Source organism: Papilio polytes, unplaced genomic scaffold, assembly GCF_000836215.1.
Source record: "Papilio polytes unplaced genomic scaffold, Ppol_1.0 DF824047.1, whole genome shotgun sequence".
Classification (NCBI taxonomy): Eukaryota; Metazoa; Arthropoda; class Insecta; order Lepidoptera; family Papilionidae; genus Papilio; species Papilio polytes.
This window is the reverse complement of record NW_013525157.1, coordinates 1913827-1932381: the sequence shown is the minus strand read 5'-3', so window position 1 is coordinate 1932381 and position 18555 is coordinate 1913827. Positions and strand designations below refer to the sequence as shown.

Genomic DNA, 18555 nt, shown 5'->3' with positions numbered 1-18555 from the left:
AAAAAAAAAAAAAAATAAAAAAAAAAAAAACATACAGACGAATTGAGTACCTCCTTCTTTTGGGAAGTCGGTCAAAAAGAACTTTTAATTTAATTAAGAATGTGACTCCTGTTTAAATTAAGAATGAAATTCTTTTTTGTTTCTCTGTTTATTACCTGTTATAAAATAAACAACAAAATAATCGACCTGGCACTGTATCTATAAACCGATTTAAAAAAATTTCGCAATTTTTGTTTGCCTGGAAGTTGTTACATAAGAAGCGGATGTATTGCTGATTATCCGTTGCACAACTTCGGGGTCAAATCAACTGAGAATCGCCATCATTACCCTATAAAAGGTTGTGCATTAAAAGTGAATGAAATTATTTAATATATTCTACAATGTACGTTTATGCCATCTTAGGAAAAATGTAAATTAGATGATTTATTAAACAAAGCATTTTTACAATGCTGAAACTACTAGAAGAGCAGTTATTACTGTTCACCCGAAGACCCAACGCTTTCCTAACTCAGAGATTGACGCCCTCATACACATAGATACCGTTACATTGACCCATATATTGTGAAATTAAAAAAAATATTCGATTGGCTGAGTACGATGTCTTAATATAACCAAGTCATGCCTTTTAAACTTTCTTTGGTGGTCCAAAAGAGGTTAACGGCGATTTTAAACGTGCGTGGAATAAGAACTGTGGTCATCATGTTACCTAAACTGTTTATAGCATATAAATGATAACCACTAACTACAACGTTCAATGTATTTCTTAACAGGGGTCCATTGTCATCTCGAATACCCTAGACCCGAATAATAACAACGTGTAAATAATTTAGTTACAGCATATGTAACTTGAAGAAAAATCACGTATTTAATTAAAACAACTGTATATTTATACCCAGTTCTGGGATTCAAACCAGCAGTTTGTCACGTTTGTACTATTAAGATTTTGTAAAATTAAAGAATCTTATTTAACAGGAAAGTAAACTTGATTGAATGGTGCTCTCTAGATTTAATACTATTATATCTTCAACTAGCTGTTGCCCGCGATTTCGTCTACGCAATTTTGAGATAAAAATTAGCTTATAATATGCCCATTTATGTCAACTGACAGCGGTCCCAGCCATTGCGAAGATTACCCGGAACAAAGCGGCTTACGGACAGACAGACAATTTTTTTTAAATACATTATCGTTATCAGCATCGCATATACATCATCTTCCCGAAATCTGAATTTTTTCTTTTGATGTTACAAACAGATTCTCCATCTTTATTATATGTATATTACGTGATAAATTATAAAAACATTTGAATTTTGCTTCTCAAATTTAGAAATAGGTTAGATGGAAGTAGGGTACGGTGTACATTAAATGAACTTTAGCAAAAGGATCATGTATGTTGATCATGTTATGTGTTTTTGTATAACTTAATTATAATATCCAGGGCTTCCTACTTACATCACAAGTTGAAAAATAAAATTAAATCTCTACCAAGGTCAAAAGATATATGCCCTTATGTTATTATTGACAAGTCACTAGTATTGAATTACCTGTTCTATTACATAAAGGTAACAATTGTCTAGTGGTTAGGTGATCTACATTTACGTGTTGGGATTACAAACCGCAAGGTATTTTACACAATATTTGAAACATGTTTCCCTGTTTAAGTATAATAAATTATGTTATTATTAATTGTGTGTCAGTCTAATCGTAGTGAATCTCTTAAGACATTTAGGGCCTGTCCCACCACTGACTGATAGAGGCTCAGATAGCTTAAAAGTGACGTCAGGGTCTGATAGAGTACCAAAATAGATATTTCCATCACATAATCTATGTGTTGGATTGTTATCTAACAATTTACAGGAATAGTGGGACGTGCCCTTATTATTGTAATGTATGTTTTAATAAAATCATAATACGGCGGTGAAATGAGAAATCATTCCATATTAGCGAGTAAACTGAACGAGAAAGTACTGTTGTGATAATTAACTAGAAAATTACGCATTGTCGCTCGTAGTGCGTGCAATGTAAACGCAAGAGACAGTCGGTATTCAAAACAAAGACCTTAACAAAAAACATTTGGCCTTTCGACACTTATTGAAAACACTGTCAACACGGTTTGACTTCTTCTCACTAATATTATAAATGCGAAACTTTGGATGGATGTTTCTTACAGTTGGAATCCTAAACTGCGGAACCGATCTCGATAATACGGACATAATCTGGAAGGACATATAGGCACTTACTAAGTTTTTTAACATTTTGAATTTTATAATTACTTCGTATAATTAATTTATTATTAACCGGGTTAAAAGAAAGGACTCTCTTGAATAATTCTTTGTTAGATTTTAATAATTTAATTTAGTGCGTCCAGGAAACATGATAATCAAATTCTATTTGCTGCGACGTTAGCAAAAGTGAACGTCTATAACTAATAAATGATTGAATGATAAGTGAGTGAACGTGAATCAAAATAATGGTGGAAATGGAGTTAACCATAGGGGAATATTGAGTGAGTGAATGTGAGCGAGGACAATAGACATGGCAAGGTGAGCGACCGATGAGTGAACGCAACAAACAGATTGAATAGACCTCTACAATTAATCGTGGGAATGCAGAATGCAACAAAGCAGACGCGCTTCACAAATAATACTTTGTTGGTACCACAATTACGAATAGCTGGTAATTATTATTATGTGTCGCAAAGAGACGTGAAAGTAAAATGCTAGGATGCTGCAAACTTTAATAATAATTCAAGTGTCAAAAAGGAAATTACGTTTTATTGATAGTGTTGTAAGTATTTATTTATTATAGTATATCAATTTAGTAAGGTTTTGTGATTATTACAAAGATTGACGTTTGTATATAAAAACGCCGGAAGCAAAGGACGTATTATTCTAAAAACAAAGCATAATGTGTGTGTAAATTAGAGGCAGACAAGAATTACTCCTTATGTTTAATTATTGCAAAATTGTAGTTCAAATTGTAAACTTTAGATTTGTTAATTGAATAAACCATTAAGTACATGGTAATAGGGTCAAATTAATTGGCCTCGTTAAATGTAATCTAGTTTAGCATACGCGACATTATAAACTATGTCACAAACTTTAAACGTGCTAGATTACATTGGTGATTAGCGAATCAATAAAAATATATAGTGGTAACATTGAGATGCACCATGAACGATGAAAATCAGTATCAATTAATTTCAAAAGGGAACACTTTGCGTCAAACGTGAATCATATACAGACAAAGGTATTTTTATATCCTGTTTGTGGACAAAGGTGTACTATATGCGTGAATTCTTTGTTGTTGCGAATACCGGAGCAAGATTCTTGTAGCTACCAACTAAGATTGCGTGCCTCGACTTCCAGTAATCCATAATTATAATACTACGCAGAACAATAATTATTTTCTGTAATTACTACGTCATATCATCGAGAAGGCGAACACTAATAAATACCAGCTTTTGTATTGAAATGTTTTATCAAATCCGTTATCTATAGTTCTTGTGCATTGAAGTATGTTTGTTTGAAGTTATTTGATAATAACTTATTATAAAATTATTATAAATTACACAATAGCAATAGAAACAATGATACATTATAAAAATTTGGTTGTTTTTCTTGTGCTTTTACAAAAACGCACAGAGCATTTGCTAAAAGAAATCTTACGGAGAATAAAAATAACTTAAACGATAAATAGTTGTTTTAACTGTACTTATTGCAATAAACATAATATATAAATATTATATTAAAAAAAAATAATTTTGAATACTCAAAGATCTGCATCAAGGGAATAATAATACATTGAACATACTTAACTTGTCTTCTTTTTAGTAGTTCACTGCTTATTTAAAAAAGAAACTTTAGCACAACTGTCACAATTATTCAAATTATACTACTTCTTTCTCGACTTTCCACTTGAGAATCATGTCGCAAGGAAAAACGGAGATCCTTATATACCAGCTGATGGACCCCTCATTTGTTTATCAAAATTTATATTTCTACGCATAATATTATCATGCCATAGCCGTAACAAATATAAAACATAAATATGTCTTGTAAATATTAAATAAAAATGACGCTTGAGTAATATAGTTGATGAATTATTTATAAAAAAATAAATATACAAGGATAAGTATATGTCAATATTAATACTACAGTAAGTTGGTACAGGGCAAATAACACAGGTTCATTATTTAATGTACAAATATGTGAAAAGAATCATATAGTTATAGGAAAAAGTGAAGTACTTTTTATACCTTCAAAAAGTGCCTCAATATAATCGTTTTTTTTATCTATCATTCGTGGTGACAGTGTTGATTAACATAAGGCTTTGAACGTGATTTAATATACTGCGAACATGAACTGTGGAATGGATAAAAATATGTGTAAGTAACTAATACAAATCTGTTTTTTTTGTCATCAAGGCCTTTAAGGAAATATAACTTGTTGTTAGTGATCGAATATAAATGCGCACATTTGAACGCTTAATATCTACTGTGACTTTTTTAGTTATTTAGTTTCTTAATCAAAACTTATAAAATTATTAAAAATCTATAAAATCTCCTTAGTTTAAAAACCATGTAATCTATACTATTATAATAAAGCGTAAACACACACTTCTTTATTGCCTAAGATGTCAGCAGTTACAGCATATTTTCGAATAGCTCTTTTTTCAATAAAAAGCCCTACACTTAAGTCATGCTTTAGGCTATATATTTTTACGCCATTAAACTTAGGGGGTAAATATTTTGGATGAGAACCCTAATGTGGGAATGAGACCATAAGTTGCTGCCAACATCAAGGAAGCTAGGTTGTCATCATGTCGTATTATTTTGACATTTGTAATTCATAATTTGACAGATGTAAACAATAAAACAAAATTTTAATAATTTCAAGCGGATGAAGCCGCACGGGAACAGCTAGTATTTAATAGAACTTATTTGTCTAAAGTTTGAAGGTAGTAGGAATTTTTTTAATAGCTTAATTTTAAAGAATAACTTAATTATTGTCATAGAAACAACGGGTCATGTTATATATTGTCAATCTTATTATTTCACTAATATTATAATACGAAAGTTTAGATGAATGGATGAAGGTTTGTTAGAGTTTGTAGTCTAAACAGAAGAACGGATCTCGATGAAACTAGGTATATATATGTAGAGGGTAGTCTGGACGAGCTCATAGGCTATCTTTTTATTTTTTAATCCTACACGAACGCAGTCGCGGGCAAAATCTAGTATAATATAAGTCTCCTATAGAGGTCAGTCTTTTTATCTTACTCGGGGCCACGTGGGTCAATTGTGGTCTGATTTTTCTTACGCGGCATTGCAGTTGTGTCGTTGTCGTTAGAAGTATCTAGTACACACTTTGGGATATATTATAGAAGATTTCAATAGTGACATAAATTGCGTAGTTAAACCTTGTTTGAGTGTAAACTTCGTACATAAATTAATGTACATATTATAGTTATCGTGTTACGGTAAGTTATGACAATAATAGCGCAAAGTTTACAAGTTTGATGTTTGAATTTAAAGTAATAAGCTCTTAATTAATTATTTCTTAAGATTTCAATTGTAACATATTCGAAATAATACTTACATTACATTATTACATTCGAGTACAAATGTAAAATCGTCTGTGATGGCAATTAATAAAATTTTCGACTTACCTTTGGCAATTTTCAAATCTAGGTTGTATCAAGAAATCAGTTTATCAGAAAACTGTTTTGTGGAATTGTAGTTTAAAATCACACGTCTCGGTACTATATTAGTAGAAGCTTGTGTCGCGACTCGTACATTGGCTATCAAATGAGTAAAATTATAGCAAATTACCGACTCGTGTCCCAACCGCTGGCAGTGTAATCTCCGTTACCTAAAGTTATTAAGATTGCCACTCCTCTCGTTCAGTGTTGGTATAATAGTAATAAATAATCAGTTGTTTATGAATTGCTCTATTCACCTTCCAGTGTTTTTGGTAAACTATATTTGTGATATTTCACCTAATTAGATTTTATTATTGTCTATCACTAAAATATAAATTTAATACTATAGTATGAATATATCTTATGAAAACAGCTTTTTCCTACTTTACTTAAAGGTGACCTAAACAATTTTTTTTAATTTTAGAAAAAAAGAACAAATTTTAGAAAAAAGAACATTTTCTTTAATTTTCCTACACGAAGTAGGTGGTACAGGTTACGAAAGAAATATTTTAAATCTTAACAGCGACGTAATATTTCGAAATAAGCAGCTTCAAAAGTGAATTAGGCGCTTGGGCGTTCAATGTCATAATGCTATTCAAAGTTGTGGAAGCTGCTGAAGAATATAATGGGAAGTGCATTCCGATGAGACTATGCGTCTACAATAGATGAGCTATTAGTTGGAGAAAGTGAGTTCGATGAACTAAACAAGAGTGCATACACAAATATGAATGAAATGCATATAAAAGTCGTATGCACTCATAAATATAATTTACACATTTACATAGTAAAGAGAGACTTTAAAAGAGACTCTTTATGTTTGTGATTGTGAAACAGTCGTATCTACTTATTTAAATAAAAATGGGCCAATTATCCTGAAAACAGCCATTTTTCCTGCAGTATAATTACAAAGTGAATCACTAAAGAGAATTTTGTACTATACTTGTATTGTATAAAAAATATATATTTTTCATAACTATATTTTGCAGAATTATGTCCGTAAATTGTTGGTTCGTATCAAAACAAATTAATAACTACATACATTATGTTGCGTTGAACTTATGTACATACATTTATCCTAATGTTTTTTCCTGTTATACATAAGGATAACCACATACTGGATAATTTATTGTTACATTTGTTCCAAAATGTAATGTCGCAAACATACATTTTAAGCTTCGATCGTTAATCTTACTAATATTATAAATGCGAAAGTTTAGATGAATGCATGGATGGATGTTTGTTAGAGTTTGTAGCCTAACCGCTAAACGGATCTTGATGAAATTTGGCATGAATGTAGATGATAGTTTGAAAGAACACATAGGTTACTTATTTTTGTTTTTGTGAATTCCACGCGGACGGAGTCGCGAGCTAGTAAAAGCTAGTAACAATATATTTTCTAGAAAATTTAAAGTCAAATATAAATTAGCAGTAGCAGAGGCGATTATACACGAGATAAAACGAATCAACGGCAATTGTATTCAATAGCATTCTATTGATTAATACAGACCTTCCTTAGAGACGGTTACTATCTTGTTATGATAATATTATTTACTTAAGTACTGTGCGAATTCTGAAAGATATAATTCGCATATTAAAAGTAACCACCATTAAAAGTTATATGATCTTTTTGATTATGGTCTCACGTCACCGTATTCAAACTATTCCTTTTAACTTATGTATTATACCTATTTGTATATAATACTAGCTGTTCCCGTGCGGCTCCATCCGCATGAAATTATGAAAATTTTATTGTTCACATTTGTCAAATTATCAATAGCAAATGTCAAACTGACATGACTTGACATGACGAAGCATGGCAACTTTGCTTACTTGATGTTGGCAGCAACTTATGGTCTCTTTCCCGCATTAGGACTTTTATCCAAAATATTTACCCCCTAAGTTTAATGGCGTGAAAATATGTAGCCTAAAGCGTGACGTAAGTGTAGGGCTTTGTATTAAAAAAAGAAGTAATAAAAAATATGCTGTAAGTGCTGACATCAAAGGCAACAAATAAGTGTGTGTTTACGCTTTATTATAATAGTATAGCTAAAATGTTGTTGCATGTATGTTGCATGTAATATAAAATCTAGACTAAATTAATAACAACATGAAAGTTGTGATTGTAGTCTAAATTCGTTTGTGCTGTTTTACATACGGGTGATTTACAATGATAATTACATTCTAATATCATAGTAACTATACTTGAACCAAATAACTAAATAATTCTATGTTGACAAAATTCGAAGCATTACAAACATCCTTTTACATTAATAACTAAGTAAAATTCCACCCCTATTTATTTGTCACATGTCGATTCGACGTTAATTCGATAAATAATCATGTTTTTAGAGGCATCAACAAGAACGCACAGGAAAATCTCTCGTGACATGTTGCCTCCAACTTGGATCGTGTCTAATTTTCCAACCACGTTAAATAATAACAGAAACGTATACTTTGCGTAACGTCTAAACAAAAATTATACGAAATTGTGAATTCAATGCATATAATATTCTGAAATCAACAGGAAACAATTAGTGACATAATGTTAGAATGTCGTCATTTTAAAATGAATTTATCTTTTCTCTGGCTGTACATATAACACAAATGAAATCCGTGCCATCCGGCGCGTCGTGGCGCGACCAGCCACCGGCCACCGGCCACTGTAACCACACTGCAAATCATTTGGCGATGTTGGCGCAAACCTGTTATTCCTCACACACCTATTCTAGAAATCTAAACTAGACTAAGAAACTAAATTAACTAGGTACCTGTAGAAATTCATAACCTGTTACACTATCTAAGAAAGTACTAAATAGGTTTTTATATTTTGGACAACAATAGATATATGGTGAAATTTTTCATGGTTAAATTCTAAATTACTTTTTACATTTATATGTAGTAGTAGTATTTACTTTTTTAAATATAATTCTAAAACATATTCAAAATCGATAATTCAATTCGAGTTTCACTTAATTTAATTAAGTAATTTAACGTTCTCATCTAGTATTGCATTTGTTTGAAAAATTACGTATAATGTTGAATTTAGTTTCCCCATTTAATTGTTAAAAGAATGCAAATTGTAGGGGAAACAAGATTGTAATTTAGGCAAAAATGTATACTTTTTAATCAGAGCCAAAAATAATAATTGAAACCTGTTCTTAAAACTGCGCTCAGGATAAAATGACTATGACATGGTGTTGGTAAATACGCAGTGAAAGTGGAAGAGATTGAACGTTTTGAGTAAGATTGTTGTGTGTTCGTCGCGATGAAAGTGCAGACAGCGGTTTATCCTTAACACGTGACACGGCAGTTAATACACTCCTAAGATAATTACAGGGCTCAAATTCTTAATTAATAACGCCGTAAAAAAATAATTCTTATAAGGAAGAATATGGTCATCCTAACATTATCTCACCATCTAACTCATCTCAAAATCTTAAAATCGTCCATTTGGTCTTCTGAAGTCCACGGAAAACCCGAAGATGAACAATGGTGGGTTCATAAATTGAAAAATAAATGAACCAGCAGGAAGATTACAAAGAAATAAGTTTATAATCTGTGATCAAAGAAAAACGTCTTGTATACTATAAAGCTTATAACCGTCTTCTCATAACCACATTAGCCTAGTATTTTGCCGGCCGATGAGAAGGGATTAAGGTTCTATGCTTAAACCGTGTCGGTTTACGAATACCGTTAGCTTCAGCTGGTTATAAGGCGCGAGCGTGCGTTGTCGGAAATTCTGCGAAAAGTGCATGTGTAGAATGTCAAGTATCAACTCTCTAATACCAATAGTAAAATATACTAGTATGGATCATATGTGGAATGGAATGCGCTTTGGAATTACAATATTTAATCTCTAAGACTTTATACTAGTTTAGTGATAAAATCCAATTAGGTTTCTTGCAATCAGAGGAGATTAATGGAGCATAGGAGTACAAGTTGTCTGAGAATCGTCATACCACCGCATTTAATTGTTTGATGTAAAAATCCTTTGTGATTTTCGAAATATCCGTTTGTATCTCATTATATTAAAATATAAGTTATAGTCATTACTTTTATCGTTATAAAAATAGCATAACAGATCCGTTCACGATTTGTTTGGATGAACAAAAACAATGAGTTCAATGCTATGTAACGGTATTAAATCTCGTTTCGTTAAACGTTTTACAAATGATTGCTTATTGAAACGCAAAATAATAAACTTTATGTAGCGTATTGAACATACTTTTTATTTGTTGTTTATAAAACAAAAAATTATCTCCACAATAGTTACATGTAGAGACAAAATAGATTTATATCTTAGAATTCGAACATGTATCGAATTTATAGATTGAGTTCGGACGTAATTTAAAAAAGTCTGAATTTGATGTTCTAATGTCACACTTGATTGAGATTGAAATTGAATTTAAAAGTGTGAATTTTAAAATCTATATCAATAAAGCAAAAAAAAAAATGAAGGTTATGATGTCTTTAGAAACTTTATGCACTTGTTAGAATCGTACTCAGATTCAATAAGTAAATGCTACAACTACAGTAATTTAGAGAGTCAAATATCTGATTTAGTTTCAAAAATCATTTGAAGTTGTATGGGAATATATTAAATATGGACGTCTGTTAATAAATGAAAGTGACAGCTAACCATTTCCTTATGAGGCAAACCTGGATATGAATAGAAACAACAAGCAACTTTACGAAGCATATATTCATTAATTCAATTAGTAAAACAACACAATATTATAGAGATCTCATAAATAGTATTAACCAATACAAATTATAAAATGCAATTCACATAATTGTCATGATTGACATTACTTGTCCAACAACCCATATATACTTTTATATACAAAATAGCTTTGTACAAATGGTAAGGTTATTACAGTTATTTATTAAGAGGTATTACAGTGAATATAAAATAGGTTACTTAACTCTCCATGGTCAGGCCCATGGTCCGCTCCTCGAAAGTCCACTCGCTACACTGACTCCACGGAAGAGAAAGTGTTCTGACCGGAAGGGTCTTTTTATACCTCTTTTACATTTTAGCTGCCAGTACTAAACATCACCACTACGAAGGTTAAATTAAGTATAACTAAACTATTTCACACGAAATACATAAATAGAAAATAATTATCATTTTATCTCAGTTGGTATTAAGTACCACATTTTAACATCAAAGGTTCTAATAAATAACACTATTTTGTCCTATCTATCACACTCACTACTGCTGGAAATTATAATTCGAGTAGGGTTGTCAAAACGGTTATTACATGAATTAGCTTGCATATTTTTTGTTATGTGATTTTCGCCGAAAAAATTTATTCTTTTTTTGCCTTATTTTAAAATAGGTAACATTTATCTAATGCAAGTTAGAACTGATGTTTTTCAGTAAACAGTCAATAATTATAAATATAAGTTTCAAATTTTAATTCAATACACACAGATTAAAAGTTAATATTATTTAAAATAGAACTTACACTTTTAAAACAATTCTGAAATTGCGTTGTTATTATTACAATTTGTCTAGTCATGTAAAATTTTTGGCGGCAACCCTACTAGTAATAGTGGCGTAAGCGTTGGCGCTAACGAGAGAGACTCGTGTGTTTTCACCCTCACTGTATAAACAACTCTACACAGACTGATTCGTCACTTTAACATAACATTCGCAAACAAAATCTTTAAGACTTCATGTATACGTTAATGAAAGTACTCTATTAAATTTTTATTTATATCTATACTAATACTATAAAGAGGAAAGATTTGGATTTTTGTATAAACTGAAATAACTAAAAAACTAATGGGCTGATTTAAAAAATTATTTTACCATTAAGAAGCTATGTTCTCGCTGTAGGCTATATATACATAGGCTATAAACATAGGCTATATTTTTAAATTTCATACAGAAGTCGCGAGCAACAGCTAGTTGTTATTTAAAAGTAAATAACTATACGCATACTTAGGATGTTTCGGTATATTACAAGAACTGATCGAATACATGTTCGTTAAGACCCCTCATTGTACGGGTATTGAACAGCTGCTGAATGCGATCGTCAGTTCAGACCGTGCGATACCGCCGGCCGTCACTTTCCTTCCAACAAAGCAATGAAGCGAGGAGAAAGTGCCGACCTCCACGTCCGTGCCAACAAACACGCTGACTCATATACAGAACACATCATTTTTGTTAATGAATTATTATACAAACATATACAAATTTAAGACTGCCAAAGAGGAATAGCCGTCTAGTTGTGATATCATTTTGATTGATTAATCTCTTCTACAATTTTACAGTAACGTAATAGTGTTACCGTGAAGTCGCAAAAGCAGTTATTGACCCTGCTTCCTACATATCTTTAAAAAGTGTAGAATAACTTTCTTACGTTTAAAACTTCTAGAACATTATTTTAATAAACAGAATCTTGTTTGCCTTTCTATGTTGAAGTTTTCTTAATGTTTTTGTATGTGAATTACAAACCGTCATGTTAATTATGTTTGTTTGTTATGTAACTAAGATTAAATAAAAAGTAAGCGTAAACATGGTGCTTAAAAATATTGCGACCAGCTTCCGATTGTGTGTGCCAGGTTTATCACACGTCTATCTTTGCTAATTGCTGTAATAACAAAGAGCAGTTTACACAATAGTAACTGCAAATAGCAGCTAATTGTTATATATGTTACATGATAAAGTAATTTTATTACTAGTAAACAGATTGTTTTTGTAAAGTCTATTTACATGTCTCAATATGAAATGATTCCATTTCTGCATATAAAATTGTTGCCGTGTCTTAACTCTGATGACTTTCTACTCGAATTCTTTAAATCATTTCACAACTATACGATGGAATTTTAATTTTCTCTATTCAGATGCGTTCTCAAAAACGTAAAAGCTAATTGTAAGCTCCCGGGGAAAGCTTACGCAATGAAATCCAACGTTTATGAGTGATTGCTTATAACGTAAGCGGAGGTAATACTTCAAGCCGCGTATCACAAGCCGCATCCGTAGTTTATTATTATAATGTGACTATTTAAGCGTCATAATGTAATTTATGTAAGCTTCTTATAGATATTACGATTCGTATGTGCATTTACTTTCACTCATTTCTATGAAATAATGTCATACATTAATTTTATTGGTAAATTGGTATTGTGAAGCACATGATAATCAATTATAACTATTACATTGGTAACTATTTTTAAACTTTTACTTAATCTAGCTAAAATGTTCTCTTATGAAGATACTAAGAAAAGTAAAATTAATAAAAGCTAGCTAAACAAGACAATTTATTCCGCATCTTTTCCTTTTTACCAACTGAATAAACTTTCTTTTAATGAAATAAAAAAAAACTTTTTAAACAACAAAAGTCGTCTTAAAGGATGAATCGTATCCAAAGCTTTTATAGGAGTGACAAACACAGGTGTCATTTTGGTGTCGACATACAATACTAGTTAAATAACTAAAAATTTAAATAAATAAGCATACAATTTATGTCTATTGACAAAATACTTTGGTACTTATAAAACCATTTTCTTTGTTGCAGTTCATCCACCAACACGCCTCAGATATGATCATTAGAATACCATGTCTCCTATTAATATTAGCAAGCATACTATTTACACAGATAACAGGTTAGTTTAATTTAGTTTTTTTTTTAAAACTTTCGTATTAAAAATATCTTTGCCTTAAATATATTTTTTACTTTAAGTCCAGATTGTACATTTTTTTTAGAAAAACTAATAATGCGCACTTACTGTTTATAGGTAGCCCCTTCATTCAACAGAGTGCAAGAAGTAAAAGGCCTCTTATAAGATGGAGACCACCCACCGATACTTGGAGTTGGACCTCCACGCCAAGAAACGAGGAGCCTTTCTTCAGACCTTCCAATTTTACTCACAAATTGCCGCCAACAGCAAATGAAACTGAAATACTAGCGCAAATGTCTTCCTTAAAGAGAAACTACTCGCGTCTTCTTTGGGACAGCGATAAAAGTACCAATTTGCCTTTATTTGTTGACAAAGCTTTGAAACTTCTTAATTTAAAACAAGTGTACTATGAAGTGGAACATTCAGTGATGTCGAGGGTGTCGTGCACAGCGTGCAAGGCGGGCGCTGGCCTGCTGCAGCATTACATCAAACTGGGCAAAAGTAAGGAAGAAATAAACAAAATGATCTATCAGTTCTGCGTCTCCCTCAATATACAATCGGCGCGTGTATGTGAAGGTATAACCAGGTTGTTCGGGGTAAGGACCTGTTCCCTCTGCTGCTAAGGAATTCTATGATCATCGCAAAATTAATAACATTTTATGTTTGTTCCAGAGCGAGGTTGTGTACGTTTTAAAAAGAATTACAATAGGACCCAATGAGATATGCAGTTTCGTGATTGGCGATGCATGTGGAGATGTATACAATCCATACCATGAGTGGGAAGTGGCGTTCCCGCCGGTGCCGAAGCCAGTCGTAAGGACATTGGAGTCTCCAATGGAAAAAGCCCCGACATTTAAAGTCCTTCAAATATCTGATACTCATTTCGATCCCTACTACGCCGAAGGTATCTATAAATGTTTTTCGAGTTTTTATTGTATTATAGAGTAATTGGTCCATAACTTTTCGTAATTGTTGCCACACCAAAAGATGTATCATTTTTTTGTATATTTCAGGTGCTAATGCGGAGTGCAACGAACCCCTTTGCTGCCGGGCGTCCAGCGGGCCTGCGATGACGCCAGGAGACGGCGCCGGCCGCTGGGGTGATTACCGCAAGTGCGATACGCCGAAGCGCACCATAGACCACATGTTGAAGCATATAGCTGACACGCATCCCGTACGTAATAAAACTACACGAACATTTCCTTCATTTACTATAACTACGAGGTAAAGCTGCAATTAGGCAAATTAAAAACCCAACATAGTCTGAATCAACTTGGTAAAAATATTTTTTGATGTCATTTTCCCTATAATTACGAAAACATTTCATGTGACTATTGTCTTTGTTCTAATGTAACATAAACGTATAGACATTTTTTACTTACTAAATCTTTGGTAATCATTTCAGGACATAGATTACATTCTATGGACGGGAGACTTGCCGCCGCACGACGTTTGGAATCAGACTAAAGAGGAGAACTTGAAGGTGCTTCAGGAAACTGTTGTGCAGATGTCGGACATGTTCCCAGGGGTTCCTATATTCCCTGCTCTCGGCAATCACGAATCTTCCCCGGTAAATAGGTAACAAAATTCACTACTCTTTTTACGTTTCCAATACTACGAGTACTCTACTACTTGAGCAGATATTTATCAATGGAATAATTCACAAAGATCTTCTATCCTGATTGTAATTTATTCAATTGTTATAAGAAACAAAGGCATTTATTACTCATTGCAAGTTGCTTACTAAACGCAACAAATATTTATCTTGTACCATATAAGTCCTCACATCTGTTGAGACAATCTTGTATTGAATACGAAACAAAAAAACATTACTATAAAGAGTAATTACTTTGCGTATATACTTTAATAAAAATACTAAAACAAACTACTATTAAAAGCGTCTCATACATTAAAATCAAATTAAAACGTAACTACGTGGAATTTATGCCGATCTGATATTATCTTTAATTCAAGTTATTAATATGGTTAAATATTGCAAAAACTATACAATAGTGAAGGGAATGAGCTCACGGGTCAATGACTGAAACTATGTGATGTGAACAAAGTATTTTGTATAATCGTAGTTATTCTGCTTAAAAATTCCAGTCAAGAAAAAGATTTGAAAACCCTTTATGTATTCCACATTCAGAGACATTTTATGATTATTTATGCACTCCCTAAACAAAGATTCCACATACAAAAGCCATTCTAGGAGCTGGTTTTAAAGAGATTTTTTTCAATATTTGATAATGTGTTTAGCTTTCCTCCGCCGTACATCTCGTCCTCGGAGTCTAATATCGCATGGCTATACAACGAGTTGGACGCGCAGTGGCGGCGTTGGCTGCCGGCCGGCGTATCACACACGGTGCGTCGTGGCGCCTTCTACTCAGTGCTGGTGCGCCCCGGGTTCCGCATCATATCGCTCAACATGAACTATTGCAACAACAAGAACTGGTTAATATTACATACATTAAGTGTTAGGCTCTAGAATTGGGGCAGTACACAGTAAAGTACTCTTATTTACGATTGCAAAAACATAGCGTCGTTGAAGTTCTAACACCACGGATGTCAAAAATAGCTACTTTTCGGGAGAGAGTAAAAACTGCCAAATTTTGTAAAGATACTATACTAATACACGATTTGTGTTAACTTAAATAATGAAAACGTGTTTCTGACCTGTTAAGACTTAAGCTTTGCGTCTTCCGACTTTCTAGCGAATGGCATCAAAATATTTAGAACGTGGTATTAGAACTTCGAAGACAAAATGTTAGGTATGCGCTTGCTCATCGGATAGAAGAATACACATTTCAAAACACATTCCAAAACTGAGCTACTCTTGCGTACCGACACAATCTTTGAGCTCTTTACCGTCCAAAGTAAACATTACCTTTTGTTTTTCAGGTGGTTATTACTGAACAGCACAGATCCAGCTACGGAACTGCAGTGGCTGATATACGAGCTGCAGTCTGCGGAGTTCAGCGGAGAGAAGGTGCACATCATCGGACACATCCCGCCTGGACACTCCGACTGCCTCAAAGTCTGGAGTCGGAACTTCTACGCTATCATAAACCGATACGAATCAACAATCACTGCTCAATTCTTCGGTCATACGCATTTTGATGAATTCGAAGTGTTTTATGATCCTAACGATCTTGGTATGTAACCCCTAAAAGCATTTTTATATGTTGTCTAATTGAGTTGTTATTTGTTTTTTAAATAAATTATTAATTTTAATTTCAGGAAGAGCAACGAGTATAGCCTATGTTGGACCTTCGGTATCGCCATATTATGATTTAAATTTAGGATATCGCATTTATTACGTGGACGGAGACCATGATGCTACAACGAGGGTAATCCAATTGTTTTTGTACAAAGCTTTTTATTTTATGATCAGTAAGAAAGATTTTATAATTTCATTATCTTTGTAGCTTGTGGTTGATCACGAAACATGGATTATGAATCTCAAAGACGCTAATCTTTTTGGCTATCCGATCTGGTACAAGTTGTATTCGGCTCGGTCCGCGTATCAAATGCAATCGTTACGGCCACAGGATTGGGATAAATTCATAGATGATATGACATCCAAAGAAGACGTTTTTAATATGTATTTCAAGTAAGTGGTGAAGATTACATGGATTAACATTCTAAAGTGAAAGCCTTTTTATATATCGTTTGTCGGATGTAAAATTACGATATTCAACCAGTAGTTATTGATTACAGACGTAAGCGACATGTTTTTCTAATTAGATTTTCCTGTATTATCGTTATTCGGGCTTTGCATTTCTGTTAATTTCGTACCTATAACAGCTTTGGTATAATTGTATTGTTCATAGACATTATTGGAAGAACAGTCCCCGTCGTGGATCATGTGACGGCGAGTGCCGCAAGCGTCTCGTATGCGACGCGCGCTCGGGCCGCTCCCACGACCGGCGCGCCCTCTGTGGCCACATAGAGGCGCGCATTGACAGCACCGCGCCCGCGCCGCAGACGTGGCGCGCCTGGCTATACAATGGCCTGTCTGTTTCGTAAGTTACAAAAGCTTCTAACGACCACTTTCACCTTACAAACTTACAATAGCATTGCTGTATTTATTGCTTTTACGCTATCTTGGTACCCAAATGCACTTATATTTCATAATATGCACCGACCCTTAAAAATTGGCTTTTATATTCATTAACATGAAACTAAAAGAAATAATTAAGAACAACGTTTTAATTTAATAAAATGATTTTCTTTGACAGAGATAGTCCTAGTGTACGGCAAATATAGACGGTGGTGGCTTACTTTTAGGTCTGCGAATAAAATATGGTGGATGAACGACTTGTAAATAAGTATGTATTGGAACGTAACCAATAAGTCATCATTTTAACATAAGGAAATAAAAAAAAAAAACACTAACATAGATTAAGCTACAAACTAATATAACTTATTTTAGTGATAGTTTCAGCCTTCGTTTTCCCAGCATTGGCATTTAGTATATTGCTAAAATATCCAAATTTGATCTCCAGCTAAAAATACTACATCATTAAATAATATGTTTTTTTTTCTCCTTTTATTTCTATGGTGGTGGATCTAAGTTAGGTCTCAAAATCGTTTGCACTAAAAATACTTTGTGAAACTGGCATTTTTTCCATCTATAATTTATTTGACTATCTCAATTTCATTACAGGTGTTTTTTTTTTCAATATTATGTTGAACCATTTATATACTTTAATGAAAAATGTTGTTCAAACATTTTTTAATCTGTAAAAGTATTCGTTATGAGGTTTTCTAATTTCAGCAAATTATTAGATAAATTCCATTCGCACGCAGTGCAGGGTTCAGCAGTAATGAAGTAAGTTAAAATACATTTAATGTTTTCAGATTATCAATGCTGATGCAATTACCACAAGTGGCATATCAAATACCAAAGTTTATAATGGGATTCGGATGAAATTTGAATAGAGCGAGCGCAGAGATCAAATTGAATTGCACCACCGGATTTAGTCGCAATGAGAACATTTTTACTAAGCTACTTTTAACAAAAATTTAATTATTATTTATTTTCCTTGTTTCTTTAATTTTTGTTTGTATAAACTTTTTTTTTTTTTACATATTGTTAATTTTGTAAATTCACGTGATTCAAACTTGATGAATTTTAATGTTGTTAATACTTGTACATATGATTTGTATATTTGTAATAAAAAATAAGAAATAGGTTTGTTTTTATTAAAACTACAACA

General features: G+C 32.6%; 2 protein-coding genes across 4 annotated transcripts in view; one reads left to right on the top strand and one right to left on the bottom strand.

Annotated features, from left to right (window-relative positions):
- The window catches only part of LOC106100568, a 16492-nt gene extending 10650 nt beyond the window's left edge, over window positions 1–5842 (bottom strand). The window contains exon 1 of the mRNA XM_013279456.1: window positions 5669–5842. The gene's annotated coding sequence lies outside the window, so the exon portion shown is untranslated. The remainder of the gene's footprint in view (window positions 1–5668) is intronic.
- Window positions 1–18555, top strand: part of LOC106100565 (sphingomyelin phosphodiesterase) — a 21672-nt gene extending 3117 nt beyond the window's left edge. The window contains exons 2-13 of one of the 3 annotated variants that reach the window (XR_001225445.1): window positions 13231–13318; window positions 13451–13929; window positions 14006–14237; window positions 14347–14507; window positions 14739–14911; window positions 15593–15787; window positions 16235–16488; window positions 16574–16683; window positions 16762–16946; window positions 17167–17358; window positions 17575–17664; window positions 18197–18529. Coding sequence is in view for 2 of the 3 variants with exons in the window: in XM_013279451.1 (XP_013134905.1) it covers window positions 13255–13318; window positions 13451–13929; window positions 14006–14237; window positions 14347–14507; window positions 14739–14911; window positions 15593–15787; window positions 16235–16488; window positions 16574–16683; window positions 16762–16946; window positions 17167–17358; window positions 18197–18266 (2115 nt within the window). In the remaining variant the exon portion in view is untranslated. Of the gene's footprint in view, window positions 1–5331; window positions 5480–13230; window positions 13319–13450; window positions 13930–14005; window positions 14238–14346; window positions 14508–14738; window positions 14912–15592; window positions 15788–16234; window positions 16489–16573; window positions 16684–16761; window positions 16947–17166; window positions 17359–17574; window positions 17665–18196 lie in introns of those variants that run through there. The other 2 variants (XM_013279452.1, XM_013279451.1) reach the window with 2 other exon arrangements.